General features: G+C 45.1%; 1 protein-coding gene across 1 annotated transcript in view; it reads left to right on the plus strand.

Moving 5' to 3' along the window:
* Positions 1-18,942, plus strand: part of LOC134932271 (uncharacterized) — a 40,328-nt gene that overhangs the window by 10,425 nt on the left and 10,961 nt on the right. The window contains exons 2-4 of the mRNA XM_063926561.1: positions 2,105-2,237; positions 4,573-4,767; positions 12,111-12,281. Coding sequence (XP_063782631.1) covers positions 2,105-2,237; positions 4,573-4,767; positions 12,111-12,281 — 499 coding nt within the window. The remainder of the gene's footprint in view (positions 1-2,104; positions 2,238-4,572; positions 4,768-12,110; positions 12,282-18,942) is intronic.

Genomic DNA, 18,942 nt, shown 5'->3' on the forward strand with positions numbered 1-18,942 from the left:
CAGATCCTTTGTCCCTACATGTGAATAATGCTAATGCTGATACTTAGAGGTCTATTTACTAAGCCTTGGATGGAGATAAAGTGGATGGAGATACAGTGCTAGCCAATCATCTCCCAACTGCCTTTTCATAGGCTGCCTTTTCAAATGACAGTTAGGAGCTGATTGGCTGGTACTTTATCTCCATCCAAGGCTTAGTAAATAGACCCCATAATTTCTTATTGCCGCAAGATAGTCCAGATAAAGCATGAGCTATCAGATGGACAATATTAACAGTTTTATTAACATTTACTTACTGTAAGTAGCACAAGCATATTTCTTTGCACTTTACAATTGTATTGATTCATGGAATCATATTTATAAATAATATTAATATTTAATATATCATATATGATTATTAATATATGGATATATTTTAATTAATATGTGTTTATCATATATATCTGCAAATATATTGTGTCAGACTTACAAACTTGGTGGCTGATAAATATATGCAGTCCTTATACATATGACTTATGAAATTATGAAGTTGTGATTCCTTAAAGAGAGTTCAAACTTGGGATTACTGCCCTTACCATCCGATTGTTTATTTGCAGGCAAAATCAAATCATACAGAATAAGATATACACAGTGACATATATATTAATAATATTTATGCTTCCTTAATTATAGAACAAGCATAACATAACACAAACAGTTTTACAAACTTAGACAATTACTAACATAAAGGGTATACTTGCAAGCCTCCCCCGCAAGCTGGTACTTGAAGAACCACAAATACCATGCGGGGAAATAAGTGGCCCCGTGGATTCTACTTAACAAGGGGACCGAGGGGCTCCGTGGGACACTAGGTAAGTATGTGAGTGTGTAAGTGTGCATGTATGTAAATTAAAGCTTTGCTTTCACGGTGTGTGTGTTGGGTTGTTATTTGGGTATTTTTTGTTGTTGTAAAACTACAGGTACCAGCGGTCCCGTTATTTCCCTGCATGCTGGTACTTGTGGTTCTCCAAGTACCAGCTAGCGGGGGAGGCTTGCTGGGATTTGTAGTTCTAAAAAAAATCTTATTTTTACACAAAGGCTATCAGCCTCCCATCCACCGCCCACAGGTGGGGGGGACGGCCTCGGGCTTCACCCCTGGTCCTTGGGTGCCTGGAGGGGGGGACCCCTTGATTTAAGGGGTCCCCACTCCTCCAGGGAACCCCAGCCAGGGGTGACTAGTTGGGGGGGGGGAATGCCACGGCCACAGGGACCTATATAAAGTGTCCCCCGGCTGTGGCATTATCTCTCTGGCTAGTGGAGCCCGGTGCTGGTTTAAAAAATATGGGGGACCCCTACATCTTTTGCCCCCCATATTTTTTGAACCAGGATCAGACGCAGAGCCCGGTGCTGGTTGTATAAATATAGGGGGACCCTACGCATTTTTTCCCCTGTAATTGTACAACTAGGACCGGCTCAAAGAGCCCGAGGCTGGATATGCTTAGGAGGGGGGACCCCACGCAATTTTGTAAATTTTTTTTTAACCTAAACAGACCCTTTCCCACAGATAAGCATGCACGGATCTCACTGATCCGTGCATGACTATCTAAACATGTCAGGAAAAAGCAGGTCTATTTTTTTGCTGCTTTTTTTGACGAGTTGCAAAAAAATACATCAGCAATTGAACATTCATGTACAAACATCAAAATATGAATGAATAGTAAATTACCGTGTTGTATAAATAAACAGGCGCATTTGTATTTCTGCCCTCTGCTGTGAAATCCATTACGAATAGCCCCAACACTGCCGAGATTTGTGCTTAGTAAATTTCCGTGTTGCCACTTAGAAGAAAAAAAAAAACTCGGACAAAATCGGGACTTTAGTAAATAAACCCCATGGTTGGAAATTAGCTGTTCGGCCTGATTATACAGTTTAAGACATATATTGGGTTTAGAAAGCAATAAAAAATCTTTTGAACCCTATTAAGTTTTTTTTATTCTTCGCCTTTAAATCTCTGAGTAAAATCATTTTTGGACTGTTTTCTGCTGATCTGGAACATTAATTTGCTTTTTTATTTATTTTTTAGATTTACTTAGCACAAAATGTAACTGAATAATCTCTGATTTTGCAGGTTATCAGGGTCAACAGTCTGTACAACCAGCAGAGAGTGACGGCTGAAACCAAAAGTGGGAAACTATTTTCTTTACCCACTAAATTGACAACACTGAAGTTCCTGGTGGCACAGGATAAGAAACCTGTTAAATGTAAGTGGAACCTCGTGGCACGTTTTCTCAGAAACATATAGTGCATCCTGAAAGTATTCACAACGCTTCACTTTTTCCACATTTTGTTATGTTACAGCCTTATTACAAACTGGAATAAATTAATTTTTTCCCTCAAAAGTTTACACACAATACCCCATAATGACAACGCGAAAAAAGTTTTTTTGAGATTTTTGAAAATTTATTAAAAATAAAAAACTAAGAAATCACATGTACATAAGTATTCACAGCCTTTGCTCAATACTTTGTTGATGCCCCTTTGGCAGCAATTACAGCCTCAAGTCTTTTTGAATATGATGTCACAAGATTGGCACACCTATCTTTGGGCAGTTTTGCCCAATCACCTTTGCAGCACCTCTCAAGCTCCATCAGGTACGATGGGAAGCATCGGTGCACAGCCATTTTCAGATCTCTCCAGAGATGTTCAATCAGATTCTAGTCTGGGCTCTGGCTGGGCCACTCAAGAACATTCACTGGGTTATTATGAAGCCACTCCTTTGCTATCTTGACTGTGTGCTTAGGGTTGTTGTCTTGCTGAAAGATGAACCGTCGCCCCAGTCTGAGGTCAAGAGCGCTCTGGAGCAGGTTTTCATCCAGGATGTCTCTGTACATTGCTGCATTCATTTTTCCCTCTATCCTGACTAGTCTCCCAGTTCCTGCCACTGAAAAACATCCCCACAGCATGATGCTGCCACCACCATGCTTCACTGTAGGGATGGTATTGGCCTGGTAATGAGTGGTGCCTGGTTTCCTCCGAACATGATGTCTGGGACTCACACCAAAGAGTTTAATCTTTGTCTCATCAGACCAGAGAATTTTGTTTCTCATGGTCTGAGAGTCCTTCAGGTGCATTTTTGGCAAACTCCAGGTGGGCTACCATGTGCTTTTTACTAAGGAGTGGCTTCCATCTGGCCACTCTACCATACAGGCCTGATTGGTGGATTGCTGCAGAGATGGTTGTCTTTCTGGAAGGTTCTCCTCTCTCCACAGAGAAATGCTGTAGCTCGGACAGAGTGACCATCGGGTTCTTGTTCACCTCCCTGACTAGGGCCCTTCTCCCCCGATCGCTCAGTTTAGATGGCCAGCCAGCTCTAGGAAGAGTCCTGGTGGTTCTGAACTTCTTCCATTTATGGATTATGGAGGCCACTGTACTCATTGGGACCTTCAAAAAAAGGCAGATATTTTTCTGTACCATTCCCCAGATTTGTGCCTTGAGACAATCCTGTCTCAGAGGTCTACAGACAATTCCTTTGACTTCATGCTTGATTTGTGCTCAGACATGCACTGTCAAGTGTGGGACATTATATAGACAGGTGTGTGCCTTTCCAAATCATGTCCAATCAACTGAATTTACCACAGGTGGACGCTAATGAAGTTGTAGGAACATCTCATGGATGATCAGTGGAAACAGGATGCACCTGATCTCAATTTTGAGCTACATGGCAAAGGCTGTGAATACTTATGTACATGTGATTTCTTAGATTTTTATTTTTATTACATTTGCAAAAATCTCAAAAACTTTTTTCACGTTGTCATTATGGGGTATTGTGTGTAGAATTTTGAGGGAAAAAATAATTTGTTCCATTTTGTAATAAGGCTGTAACATAACAAAATGTGGAAAAAGTGAAGCGCTGTGAATAGTTTCCAGATGCACTGTACATAAATGGTAATTTATAAGAGATTGCTGGGTGGCTGGTTAAGCTCATTGTTCATTTTCTTTAATTAATTTCCCAATCCATAATAAAGCTTAACATACAGCAGGCAGAATAGAGAAGGGGTATATTTATCACGATCTGCATTTTTTATGCCCACATTTGCAACGTGAAAAGTAAAATTTTCACAAGAATGTACTAAAATCCTCTTGCCAGGAGACAGGCTCTGATAAGAGCATGTCTTGACAAAGAGCTGGAAGCAGTGTAATAGCATAATGCTCTCACACTGTTTCCGTGTTGGGGTACCCGGCAGCTAAAGCTGTTTTCAGCAAATATTTCATGGCCCCAAAGTATCTAAGCACAAGTGACAAGTACCATAAAAACGTAAAGAAACAGAACTTGACAGCAGGAAAGAACCACAAGGTCTACTGTATCTAGTCTTCCCAGTTTATTCCTAAACACCTCAGACTTCAGGTTTATTAAGTAGTTAGATGGCAGTACACAAAGATTTGCATAGAGAAGAGCAAGGATCCCCCTCTAGATGACTTACAGTAGATTAATGGAGACCCATGTTTTCAGTCTTGACCCATATAACCCTTGAATTACAGCTTCTGAAAAGAATAAAATATGTTCTGTACCTTTCTACATGCTTGTTTGTTCTACAGACCCACAAATACAGTTGCCCATGCACCTGGAGGGCATATTGTCTAGATATAACCTCCCTGTAACTATCCAATCTGCCAAGGCTTTATCTTATAAGCAGAAAGGAGATATGACATCTCAAGATGAAATGCTTTCTGAGCTGACATTGCAGGAAACATATGAAGAACCTTTTCTATTAGGACATCCCATTGATAAAGGTGAGTGAATCTAAGACATGTAATCTTGTACAGTAGCTGAAAGATTTGCCCATTACATATTGGAGGGGTATACATGCAGTGTTTGCCCTGAAGCCAAAACCATGTAAAATATTGGACATATAACTGTTTAATTGTGTACACTTGTAATTATTCCTATTGGTGTATTACAGAAGAACCGTAGTAAGGCACTCTTTTATGGAGGAAGTTCACAATGGCATCACAGTGACCTTGCAAGGTTTGAGCAGGGGTGTATCTAGGGGTCTGAGCGCCCCTGGCAAAGTAAAGGACTGGCGCCCCACACCCACCCATATTTGAAATATCGAAGACGCATGTGCCAAAAAGGGGGTGTGGCCACTCAATAATACTCAAATACGAATTACACCACTCAGTAGCATTCCTTACTAACATAACACAGCACAGTAATGCCCATTGTTGTCCTTAAGTGTAGTGTACCACATCATATACCCCTTATACACATTATGCACCACAATAGTAGGACCCCTTACACCATCTAGTACTGGTGCCCCATAGACATTATGCCACACTGCTTGAGCCAAAATTCACATTATGCAACATGGAATGAGCCAAAATTCCCATTATGCAACACAGACTAAGCCAAAATTCCCATTACCCCACACAGTATGAGCCAAAATTCACATTACCCCACACAGAATGAGCCAAAATTCACAATACCCCACACAGTATGAGCCAAAATTCACATTTCCGCACACAGTTTGAGCCAAAATTCACATTACCCCACCCACATTACCCCACACAGTATGAGCCAAAATTCAAAGTACCCCACGCAGTATGAACTAAAATTCACATTTCCGCACACAGTATGAGCCAAAATTAACATTACCCCACACAGTATGAGCCAAAATTCACATTACCCCACACAGTATGAGCCAAAATTCACATTACCCCACACAGTATGATCCAAAATTCACATTACCCCACACAGTATGAGCCAAAATTCAGGGACAGTGACAGCAGGGACATAGGGACAGGGAGAGTGACAGCAGGGATAGTGACAGAGAGACAGCAGGGACAGTGACAGAGAGTGACAGCAGGGACAGGGAGAGTGACAGCAGAGACAGGGAGAGTGACAGCAGGGACAGAGAGAGTGACAGCAGGGACAGAGAGAGTGACAGCAGTGACAGGGACAGAAAGAGTGAGTACCTGAGCAGCTGATGGGGCTGTGGTCAGCGGCGGTGCAGAGGCTGAAGTCAGCGGTGGTGAGGAGGAGGCCCTGGGCCAGAGCCGGCCATAGGCATAGGCAAACTAGGCAATTTCCTAGGGCATTTGATATGCCTAGGGGCATCAGCAGCTTCTGCTGATTAAAATGATATGCGGCATGCCTATATTCTGTGTGTAGTATTTCATATGTAGATACAGCCACAGTCTCCCACAGTATATAGACATGTTGCATATCATTTTAATCAGCAGAAGCTGCTTGTGCATCCTAGCTACATAGAAATTCAAATAAGATGCATTTTTGTAAAAAAAAGGTGCCCGACATTAGCATTGAGTTAAGATTTATGAGGAGACATCTGTATCCATTCCAAGCAGAGGTCACAGTGGTAGTGGCAGTGTGAGTGCTGTGTGCATGTGAGTGGGTTGGTTGTGCAGTAGTGTTCAGAATATGTGTAAGGAGCATTATGTGTGTCATGTAAAAATGCATTAATAATGTGTAACATATGTGTAAGGGGCACTATGTGTGTCATTGTGTGTATAAGGGCATTAATAATGTGTGGCACATGTGTATCAGGGTACTATTGTTTGTGTGTCATTATGTGTATAGGGGCACTAATAATGTGCAGTAAATGTGTAGCGGGCACTATGTGTGTCATTATGTGTATAAGGGCATTAATAATGTGCGGCTTATGTGTAAGGGACATTATGTGTAAAAGGGCATTAATAAAGGTTGTCATAATGTGTAAGGCACATTATTTTTATAAGGACATTAATAATGTGTCTCATGTGTAAGGGGCATTACTCTGTGGAATTATGTGTATAAATGCATTACTAATGTGTGGCATTATGTATATAAGGTGCTCTACTAAGTGGCGTTGCGTATAGAAAGGGCATTACTGTGTCGTCTAATGTGAAAAAAGAGCAATAGGGTGTGGTGTAATGTGAATAAGGAGCTCTACTGTGAGGAGTAACGTTTATAAGGTAAATTGATACTACTGTGGGATGCAATATGAATTATGGACACTATCGCATGATCAAATGTGAATAAAGTTGCAGTACTGTGTGGCGTAATTTGAATTGGGGGTACTATTGTGTGGCCATGCCCCTTGCCAGCAAAAACACACACCTTTCTGGGCTGTGCGCCAAATGTGCGAACTGTTCCTATTTAAAATATAGGGGGTACAAACACCAAAATAAGGACTGTTATGGGTGAGGGGTGATGGTGCTGGGAAAGAGGTGCAAAGTCAGAGGCGGAACCAGCAGTGTTGCTAGGGGGCACCAGCCAAAATCTTGCCTAGGGCATCATATTGGTTAGGGCCGGCTCTGCCCTGGGCAGTGGTGGTGACCAGGAGAAGGCCCCAGGTGGTGTAGCGGAGGATGACATGGGCAGCGGCGGAGGACATGGGCAGCAGCGGTGAAGAGGAGGAAGCCCGGGGCAGCGGCTGTGTGGAGATGGTCTTTGGTGACCACGGCATCACCATTTGAAATATATATATATATATATATATATATATATATATATAAAACAAGCAATGTATAGAGGCACTCCTGGACTGCAGAATTAGTGAATCAAATGCAGTGATTTATTCAACGTTTCGGGGTACTGTGTGTGTACATGTGTGTGTGTCCTGATGACGGGGGGCAGTACCCCGAAACGTTGAATAAATCACCGCATTTGATTCACTAATTCTGCAGTCCGGGAGTGCCTCTATACATTGCTTGTTGTATGAAAGGGGCGGAAGGCCCAGAGAGAGCACCCTGGCCAGGTATTTGGAAGCAATCCAAGGAGTGCCGGCTTGTGGAGGTCGATATATATATATATATATATATATATATACACACACACACACACACACACACACACACACACACACACACACACACACACACACACACTAGTCCCCAGCACTCCAGGATCCCCTTAGGGTAACATGTTCCAGGGCACTCCTAGGGGAGTATGTGCCCCAAAATATGCAGGCAGGAAAGAATAGGAAGAACTCGGAGACTCCTAAATAGTAAAATATCCCAACAAGGTGGTTTCATTAATCTACTTTTCGGGGATGGTCTTCATTTCCTGTCCTGAAGAAGGGGAGACCACCCCCGAAACATAAATTAATAAAAGCACCCTCTTGGGACATTTCACTAGTTTCGAGTCTCTGAGTGCCACTAAATAATCGCAGGGTGGTGGCGGCACTCTTCAGACTTGCACAGGGTCCGTGGTATATCCCCGAAACATGACGGCCTAATGGTCAATAAACGGACACTGCCTTAAGGACCCTGTGCAAGTCTGATGAGTGCCGCCACCACCCTGCGATTATATATATATATATATATATATATACATACAGCAAAATGAGGCTGCACCCGGAGACGGTGTAAACAAATATAACGTGTATTAAGAATGAATGTGATGTCCGGAGGGAGGGGGGAATTGGCGGCTGTGATGTTTGGGGGGAAGGGGTGCTTTTGACAGCTATGTTGTCCAGGGGGTGGAGGGTGCTATCAGTGGTGGCCAAGTGGGGAGGGGATCGACCACAAGCACTTAGGAACTTGGGCCCTTGGGCAACTGCCCACTGAGCCCAATGGAAGAGACAGCCCTGCATGTTGGTAGTAGACAAACTAGTTCTACAAAGCAAAAAAGTGAAGGTCATGCCTTCCTCTTGATAACTACACATTAAACTGTGTGTATGTGTGTCTTTAGAACTACAGTTAGTTGGCACCTTGATAACAAAAAGTTTCAGACCTTGCATTTTTGGTGAGTGGATTGAGCAAACTTCTTAAATATAAAGGAAAACAATCCCACTGAGAGAGGGTGCAGATAGGCCCTAAAAGGGGAGTGTAGCCATTAGGTCAACATAAACAATGTTAAAATGTCGACAGGCTGTGGAAGGGATAGAGTTACACTCATGGGAATGCCATTCCATCAGATGACACCAATGGAAGTGACACAGACACGACCTCTGGGACCCAGAAGATGCCGATGGAGTCGCTTTAGCCATTGGGAGCTGGTAAGCCACTATTGGCTCACCAGGGACATTATGTCGACAATTTAATAGATCAATAACTTATCAGTATCAACATAATTAGTGTTGACCTATTCAATGTCAACATTATGACCATGTTAATATTATGAATGTAGATTTATCATAACACAACACCTAATAGTTATGATAAAGAGGTAATTATACAGTACTTTCTAGTTTCTACTACCCTAATAGTTTTGCTTTTGGTGCCTTTTTATGTGTTTAAATTCAATAATCATACAAAAACAACTCTTTTTTTGCACTATTAAAGAGGACAAATACATGCTGCCTGGATTGATATTGATTAAAATGTTTTGTACTCAAAGAGGAGCCATTATATTTTGTCAATATAGAAAGTTGTAAATGTTAACACATCTGTTTAGTCTCTGGTAAATGTGTGCTAGGGTGATAAGGATAGCTCCATTCAACAAGTGAGGTATTGCTGGCAGTTCTCTGTATGGGAGCATTACATGCAGAGCCGACGCTAGCCGCTCAGCAAAGGGATGCAGTGCAGGGAGGTGCCAAACTGAAGAGGCGCTCAGCCTCTCCCTGCTCTGCATCCCTGCTGCAGCCAGTTGCCGCTGCGCCTGTCACACTGGATGACAGGTAGCGGCGCTGGCAGCGAGCAGCGCGGCTCACCCCCCTTCTCCTCCTCCCCAGACAGCGTGCACGCAGTATGCGGCCTCGGCCCACACACAGCGCCGCTGCCACTGACATTCAGAGTTACCTAGCGGGTTGGGGGCGTGGCCTAATCGCGGGCACCGTGGCCACGCCCCTTTATAGGGAAAAATCGTTTTCAAAACAAGTATTTGCTGTACAGAGCATGGTAGGTGTACTCCCTGTGCCCCCAGCCCCTGAGCCCCTCAGCCAGGGTCAATTCGAGGGGGGGGGGGGGTGATCACTGTGATCACACTCCCCCACCCACCCATACAGGAACAATAACAATAGCAGCAGCCTCTCTGCAGCACAGCACACTGTGCAGTATGTGCTGTGCTGCCAACATGAGAGCTGCTGCTGCCCAGTAAGGTGGGAGGGGGTTAGGAGTGCAGGGGACTAGGGCCCCTCTGGGCCCCTCCATCAGTCCCAGGCCCAAGTAATTAGTACCCACTCCCTCCCCCTCTCAGGGTCACTGACAACATCCTACAGAGCCACTGGAGTAACAGATCCTGTGAGAAACCGGAGAGGAGGAGCAGCGCCCGAGCCGGGACCTCCTGCAGGTACCGGGGCCGCACTGTGGAGGGAATGAAGGTTGTACCTGGCATAGGGGGTCATTCAGAGATGAACGCAGATCGCTGCATACGCATCCGGATCTACGTTCATCTCTGCACATGCTCAAGGCTGCCCAGCCGGACACTACTGTGCGATGTAATGTGACTAGCGGACACTACTGTGCTGTGTAATGTGACTAGCCGACACTACTGGGCTGTGTAATGTGACTAACTGACACTACTGTGCGGTGTAATGTGACTAGCGGACACAACTGTGCAGTGTAATGTGACTAACGGTCACTACTGTGCAGTGTAATGTGACTAGCGGACACTACTGTGCAGTGTAATGTGACTAGCGTACACTACTGTGCAGTGTAATGTGACTAACGGACACTACTGTGCAGTGTAATGTGACTAGCGGACACTACTGTGCGGTGTAATGTGACTAGCCGACACTACTGGGCTGTGTAATGTGACTAACTGACACTACTGTGCGGTGTAATGTGACTAGCGGACACAACTGTGCAGTGTAATGTGACTAACGGACACTACTGTGCAGTGTAATGTGACTAGCGGACACTACTGTGCGATGTAATGTGACTAGCGGACACTACTGTGCTGTGTAATGTGACTAGCCAACACTACTGGGCTGTGTAATGTGACTAACTGACACTACTGTGCGGTGTAATGTGACTAGCGGACACAACTGTGCAGTGTAATGTGACTAACGGACACTACTGTGCAGTGTAATGTGAATAGCGGACACTACTGTGCTGTGTAATGTGACTAACAGACACTACTATGCAGTGTAATGTGACTAGACAACATTACTGTGCAGTGTAATGTGACTAATGGACACTACTATGAGGTGTAATGTGACTAACGGACACTACTGTGCTGTGTAATGTGACTAGTGGACACTACTATGAGGTGTAATGTGACTAACGGACACTACTATGCGGTGTAATGTGACTAACAAAATGTCTAGTTACAGCTCTGAGGAAGAGATCGGTCACATTTGTATTTGTAGATAGGTGCAAAATTGATAGGTTGCAGGAGGGCGCTGAACACCCTAGCACCGGCCCTGATTACATGCTGACTTTATTACTCAATCTGTATGTTTCGTGGCAACTCTGGAACAATGTGCATGTTCAGTTTAATTGTGAAGGCACAACTTTGTAGAATATAATTATACCCCGAGCACTCCCCCCCTCCCCTCCCCCGTTAGTTCCTCACCCGCACTGACGCCCTGGACCATAGCAGGCAGCCGCAGCACCGGCAGTCACTGTAATTGGCGCCGGGGTCCGACACCGCGCTACAATCAAGAAAGTACATAAACTACACCTTACCAGCAGCCCTTTCTGCAGTGACCTCCCGGCAGCAAGGGCTGCTGGGAGCTGTAGTTTCTTGATTGTAGCGCGGTGTCGGACCCCGGCACCAATTACAGTGACTGCCACTGCTGCGGCTTCCTGCTATGGTCTTCAGTGCGGCCAGGTGTCAGTTCGGGGTGACGAACTACCAGGGAGTGGGGGGAGACACACCTTGGGGGGCCGGAGTGGACAGTTGCTGACATTAATATTAAATCTACCTACTGGCCGCGGGTGGCACCGCTGGGTGGCGCCCCTGGCGAGTGCCATCCTTGCCAATAGGTAGATACGCCCCTGGGTTTGAGCACTGTGTTTTGATGACCACCTTTCATGAATCAGAATCAATAGCTAAAGATACGCATACACTACGGCCCGTTACAACAGGATGTAGATATACTATAGGTGGTCACTAAGTAGTTAAATAAAACAAAATAACTCCATACAGAATATATTTTAGCAACAGTAAACAAAATATTGGAATTTGCTTTTAATATTTTTGTTTAAAGTTATATCATAAACTGTTTTTTGTTTGTTTTATTATTACAAAGGTAAAATATTTACAAAAGAGCCAACAACTATTCCAATGTACATGATGGAGCTGAAACTGGTGGTGGCTACAGGACTTCTACAGGAAAACCCTGAGAGATGGAATGAGATATGTGACTTGATGACTAAACAAGTGGAAGATCAAGGCAGCTTCGCAAACATCACTCTTGATGGTAAGATGATAGATGCATTATAATCACACTAGTTAAAAGCCCGTCACAATTACGGACACCAGGGCCAGATTATATTAGGAGGGCGATCGCTACTCACATGGGAGCTGCTGGGTTTCTGGAAGTCCTGCTGTTGGGAGTCGGGGCTTTGTCATGCTAAGTGTGTGTGAGTGTGTGTAGCGTTAACCTTTTATAAATATAGATGCTGTATATCTGTAATGGGCAGGCTATAATGATGCTGCACTAAGGGGGAATTCAGAGCTGATCGCTAGGAAGCGATTTTTGCAGTCCTGCATTCAGATAGTCGCCGCCTACAGTGGTAGTGTATTTTTACTGTGCAAGTGTGCGAACGCATGTGTAGCAAAGCTGCACAAACTGATTTTGTGCGGTCTCTGCGCAGCCCAGGACTTACTCAGCCACTGCGATCACTTCAGCCTCCCCGGGACTGGATTTGACATCAGACACCTTCCCTTCCAACGCTTGAATATGCCTGCGTTTTTCCAGACACTCCCTGAAAACGTCAATTGCCACCCACAAATGCCCTCTTCCTGTCAATCTCCTTGCGAACGCCAGTGCGAATGGATCCTTCGCACAAACCCATCGCTGACCAGCGATTCCCTTTGCAGCTGTCCGTTGCACCAGCGCATTGCGGTGCACATGCAGTTCAACTCTGATTGGCCGCTGTGCGAAAACGCACAGCAGCGATCAGCTCTGAATTACCCCCTATATATGCCAGTACTGGCATGTGTAAGCTCACCATTCCCTGCCCAGCTTCTGGCCAGTCTGCGGGGTAGAGGACACCAGTAGCCACCAGCATCTGGCCAGAGGGGTCTGGGCGTGGCCTGTGCAGGGTGTGGGAGGGACGAGCAGACCCCTCTGTTGGTGCGCAGTATATACAGTATAAAGCAGCTGAGCCGATTATCTGCCTACTCCTCGCCCGCATCATCTGCAGCCCCAGCACCTACCCCTCCTCCTCTCGGTCACCGCACTGCTCACCTGACACAGTGTCTCACCTCTTCCTGCCGGACTGATTCACCTTCTAACCCCACCAGTAAGTGCCCACACGTGTGTGGGGTTGCAGCATAGTATATGTAGGAGGGGGTGTAGAGTATGTAGAATATGGTGGGAGCAGTATATGGAGGGATGGGTGCCCTGTATATAGGGGGCACTATATGGAGGGGTATGGGGTGCAGTGTATATATAGGGGCAGTACAGAATATGGAAGAGGATGGGAGTGTAGTATATGGTGCAGGGTGCAGTGTACATAGGGACTGTGTGTGTGTCCATCCGTGTCACACAGAAGTGACTATATTGAAAAAAACCTGCATCTCTCTCTCCACTGACCCTATCTGCCCTTACCACTCCACTCTCTCCCCAGTCCCTGTCTAACCCAACCCCTCCCAGCTCTCCCCCCCTCCAGTCCCCCATGCCCTCTCTGGCCTAACGCCTTCTCTTCCCAGTCCCTATCTGCCCCAACACTCCTGCCCTCTTTCTTTCTCCCCCAGTCCCTATCTGGTCCTACCCCCACTCTCTCTCCCCAGCCCCCTCTCTGCAGCAAGTGTAAAACAGTGAGATCAGTATTATTATTATTATTATTATTATTATTACTACTACCAGAAGCAGGTTAGGAGATAGGAGGCTGTAACATCTCCCTGCAGTTTCACTTTCACTTTGAGCACATAACAGAGGTGAGGAGCAGAGTTGGCTTTTATTATATAGATTGATAGTGTCCCATTTCAAGTATACAACATGTAATTCATCCCGATTCCTGACACATAACTGTGATGTGTATATATCTTGGGAAACTAGTTGAAAAATACTTACAACAATAAGACCACTGATTAAAATGGTACTGCCATTCTGGTTCATTAATGTACAATTTATTATTTGTTTCTTAGCATGTATTTATTTTATATAGTGCCAGCCTATTCCATTGAGCTTTACAATTGGGAGTGCAAATGAGACTGGGCAATACCAGACAGAGAGGGAATTAATAGGTAAGGGTCCTGCTTGCAATTTTAGAGTATTTACAATAATTGGCTAGGATAGTTTACATATGGAGGTTATGTGCTTGGCTCTGGAATTTGATCAGCTTGTCTGAAGAGGTGAGTTTTCAGGGAATGCTTGAAGACTAGAGACTAGAAGAAAGTCTTATGAGTGGGCAGCCCCAAAAACATCCTATAACTGTCAATAGGAGCATGTAATCAGTATGAATGAAAGACTCTGATCTTGCGCAGAGTGCAGTTTTCCAGCTGGGAGATATTCTGAGAAAAATGAAGAGATGTATATTGGTGTAGTGTTGTTTAAGGCTTTGTATGTTAGTAGAAATGTTTTATATTGGATTTGGTAAGATACAGGCAGCCAAAATAAGGGCTGATGGAGCGAAGCAGCAGCAGAAGATGTTTTGCAAGTAAAATTAGTCTAAAAAGTACAGATTCCCAGGGCTCACCTTATGTGAACAAAAAAAAAAATACTTACAGTAGATACAGCAACTCCTATTTAGATGTATTAAAAAAAGATGTATTGAACCAATTTATAAAAAAGATAGTTAAGAAAATGATAAAACCTACAGGAGCAATCTACAAATTAACATAGCAGGATTATATGAGTACCTAATGAGTGTTCCTAATACATGTATACAAACATATATGAGAAGACAAACTTAGACATGTATGTAACTCATAGTTGCCAACCCTCCCTCATTCTGCAGGAGACTCCCTGAAATAGTAGCAATCTCCCTGACTCCCTCAATAGATTACCAGTCTCCCCGATTGCACCTCACCTCCGTTATGCAGCTGTTACATTCTTGGGGGGAAAAAAAAGAATTCAGAGATACATACATTCAAATGGGCTCATCAGTGACATTTCCCTGTATTGGTTATAAGGCACAAGGATCCCTATGTCTACATGCATTTTAAATAAGGTTTCTTGTGGCCACTTATAGTATTTGGAAACTCTTGTAAAACACAATACACAAACAAATCTTTTCTTCAACAAGTAGAGATTTTACTAACTTAGGGGCTCATTTACATGTGGATGTAAGTCATGTTTATGACACACCTCTCAGATGTAGCAGTATACTTCCGCACTGATAGATGTTACTTTCACATCTCCCTGAAATACTCTTTCAAAAGTAGGCAAGTATGATGTAACTCTAAAAAAATAGAATCAAATATTATTTAAAAAAAAACTCAATTCCTTATTGTCAGATTGTGTTTTGGCTGTGTCCCCGGAGGGGGCGCTAGTGGGTCAGTGGAGGTAGCTGGGAGTAAACGAGGAGGCTGGATAACGTTCCTGCGCATGAGCGCAATGATATTTATTAGCAGATGATATAAACAGAATGGCAGCAGAAATAATAATAACAAATGGAAATGTCAATCACACAGCGTAATAGCTGAAAGTCTATGGCAACAGGATGACAGATGACTGGAGAAATAATAACCGGTAATATAATAAACAGAAGAACAGGTGCTTGTAAAGATGATTCTGGTTTGGAAACCAGTGCAGGTTTAAAACAGGAAACTTTGGCAGTAAGGTGTTGAATGGCAAACCTGGTAGCAGAGGCAGGAGTCTGACTATCCACAGTGCAGGTGGTGAAGCACTGACAGCAGCAAGCTGTATCACAGGTGGAGGAATGGAACACACCTGGAGTCAGTCTCAACTGCAAGGCTGAAGCACACAAGGTGGTGATGAGTGTGAAGCCTGTTTGAAGTTGCAGGTATTGCTGGGCCTTGAAGTTCCACGGAGCTGTGCAGAGTAACCAGGAGTACAAGTCTTTCAGTAGAGAGCCAGGAACACGGAAGGAACAGGTACAGATCCTTTCACATGGGTCGCAGGAGTGACACAAAGTCCAGGATGCCTGCAGACTGATCCTGCAGTCTCTTATGTACCCCTTGGTGCACAGGCATTGGATGAGTGAGGGAAAGTGGGTGCGGCCAAGCACCGGATTGGCCGCTGTATGCTGGTTGTTGTGAACTGTCATGGCGGCGCCCATGCCGCGGCCTAGCGGGAACGCGGCGTGCTACACGCCCGCTGTCTCAGGAGCGCTCCCAGGCCCGTGATGGCGTCCAGAGGCAGGGACACGGACGACAGGTGACCGCAGGGAGCCAGGTCGGAGTCCGCAACGGCGGACGGATGTCAGCTTGGTGAGTCGATTCCTGACAGTACCCCCCCCTTTAAGGGTGGACACCGAACACCCACGTGGCTTGGATGGATGAGTGCTGTGGAAGACACGGACCAACCTTGGAGCATGGACATCCGATGAATTTACCCAACTTCTTTCCTCTGGGCCATAACCGGACCAATCGACCAGGTACTGGAGACGTCCATACCGGCAACGAGAGTCCAGAATTTTGCCAATCTCGAATTCCACGCCCCGCTGAGTTCGAATTTTGGGGCCAACTGGAAGAGCACTCTGAAAACGGTTCAGGACTAGAGGTCTGAGGAGAGAAACATGAAAAGCGTTAGGTATTCGAAGAGAAGGTGGTAACTTCAGTTTATAGGCCACAGGGTTGATGACTCTTTCAACAGGGAAAGGACCAATGAAACGGGGTGCAAACTTCATGGACGGAACCCTAAGACGGAGGTTACGGGTTGACAGCCAAACCTTGTCCCCAGGTTTCAGGTTAGGAACCGCACGTCTCTTGCGGTCGGCAAAGTACTTGTACCGGCTGGAGGCCTTTTTGAGAGACACGTGAATCTTTCTCCAAATTAATGAGAACTGAGTCAGAGCAGTAGTGGCAGCAGGAACATCCATATGAGGGAGTTCTTGGAAGTCTGGAACACGGGGATGTTGCCCATATACTGCGAAGAATGGTGTTGTTTCAGTAGCAGTATGATAGCGGAAGTTGTGGGCAAACTCGGCCCATGGGAGCAGATCGAACCAGTCATCCTGGGAAGATGAAACATACAATCTTAAAAACGTCTCAAGTTCTTGATTAACCCTCTCTGTCTGCCCATTCGTCTGAGGATGGTACGATGATGAAAACTTCAGCTTGACTTGCATGGCAGAACAGAGGGCCCTCCAAAACCTCGCTACAAACTGTACCCCCCGGTCGGATATTATTTCCGAGGGTAGACCATGTAAGCGGAAAATCTCCCGTAGGAAGATTTGGGCAAGTTTCGGGGCAGAAGGGAGACCCTGGAGAGGAACAAAATGAGCCATCTTGGTGAATCTGTCCACTACAACCCAGATGGTATTGTATCCCTGAGAAGGAGGAAGGTCGGTGATAAAATCCATGGACAGGTGTGACCAGGGACGACTAGGAACAGACAATGGTTGTAACTGACCTGCTGGAGACTGACGAGGAGTCTTATGCTGCACACACTTAGGACAGGATGCCACGAAATCCTTGATGTCAGCCTTCATCTTAGGCCACCAGTACGTCTCAGAGAGAAACTTGAAGGTCTTCAGGACACCAGGATGACCGGTGAACTTGGATTGATGAGCCCAAGATAGCAACTTGGGACGGAGTTCTGGGGAAACAAAAGTCTTACCAGGAGGAGGAGCTGGGGAGACTTGAGATGCAGCGAACACCACTGGACTCAGGATGGAATGAGGCACTGAGTCAGGCGTTTCCTCTTCGGATTCCATAGATCGGGATAAAGCGTCAGCTTTAACATTCTGCGAACCTGGGCGGAAATGAAGCTTAAAATTAAAACGTGAGAAAAACATAGCCCACCTGGACTGGCGAGGATTAAGGCACTGAGCTGCCTTTAAGTATAGCAGGTTTTTATGATCCGTGTAGATGTTGAACGGATGTTTGGCCCCTTCTAGGAGGTATCTCCATTCCTCGAGAGCCAGCTTAATCGCCAATAGTTCTTGATCTCCAACGGAGTAGTTAGCTTCTGCAGGAAGGAATTTGCGAGAATAAAATCCACAAGGGTGGACTTTCCCATCGGTTCCCTTCTGGGAGAGAACAGCTCCAACCCCAACTGTAGAGGCGTCCACCTCCAACTCGAACGGTCTGTTTACATCTGGCTGAGACAGAACTGGGGCAGACATAAAGGCCAGTTTGATCTTCTGGAAGGCTGCTAAGGCTTCTTCTGACCAGTTGGAATGGTTTGCCCCTTTCCGAGTCAGGTTGGTAATAGGAGCGATGAGAGTGGAGAATCCCCGAATAAATTTCCTATAGTAGTTGGCAAAACCCAGGAACCGCTGGATAGACTTGAGAGAATTTGGAATGGACCAATTGGCAATAGCTTCCAATTTTGTCGGGTCCATCTGAAGATCCGATCCGGAAATTATATAACCCAGGAAGGGTATAGAGGGAACTTCAAAGGTGCATTTAGAAAGTTTACCGTAGAGCCGGTTCTCACGAAGACGTCGGAGGACTTCACGGACTTGTAGACGATGAGATGGAAGGTCTTGGGAGAAGATGAGGATATCATCCAAGTAAACAACGAGGTACTTATACAGGACATCACGAAAGATTTCGTTCACAAAGTGTTGGAATACTGCTGGAGCATTACTCAACCCAAACGGCATTACCAGGTATTCGTAATGGCCATCTCGAGTGTTAAAAGCTGTCTTCCACTCGTCACCACTCCGGATTCTGATGAGATTGTAGGCACCGCGGAGATCTAACTTGGTGAAGATGCGGGCTCCTTTAACTCTGTCAAATAATTCGGTAATGAGTGGTAATGGATAACTATTTTTAATGGT

This window comes from Pseudophryne corroboree, chromosome 6 (assembly GCF_028390025.1).
Source record: "Pseudophryne corroboree isolate aPseCor3 chromosome 6, aPseCor3.hap2, whole genome shotgun sequence".
Lineage (NCBI taxonomy): Eukaryota > Metazoa > Chordata > Amphibia > Anura > Myobatrachidae > Pseudophryne > Pseudophryne corroboree.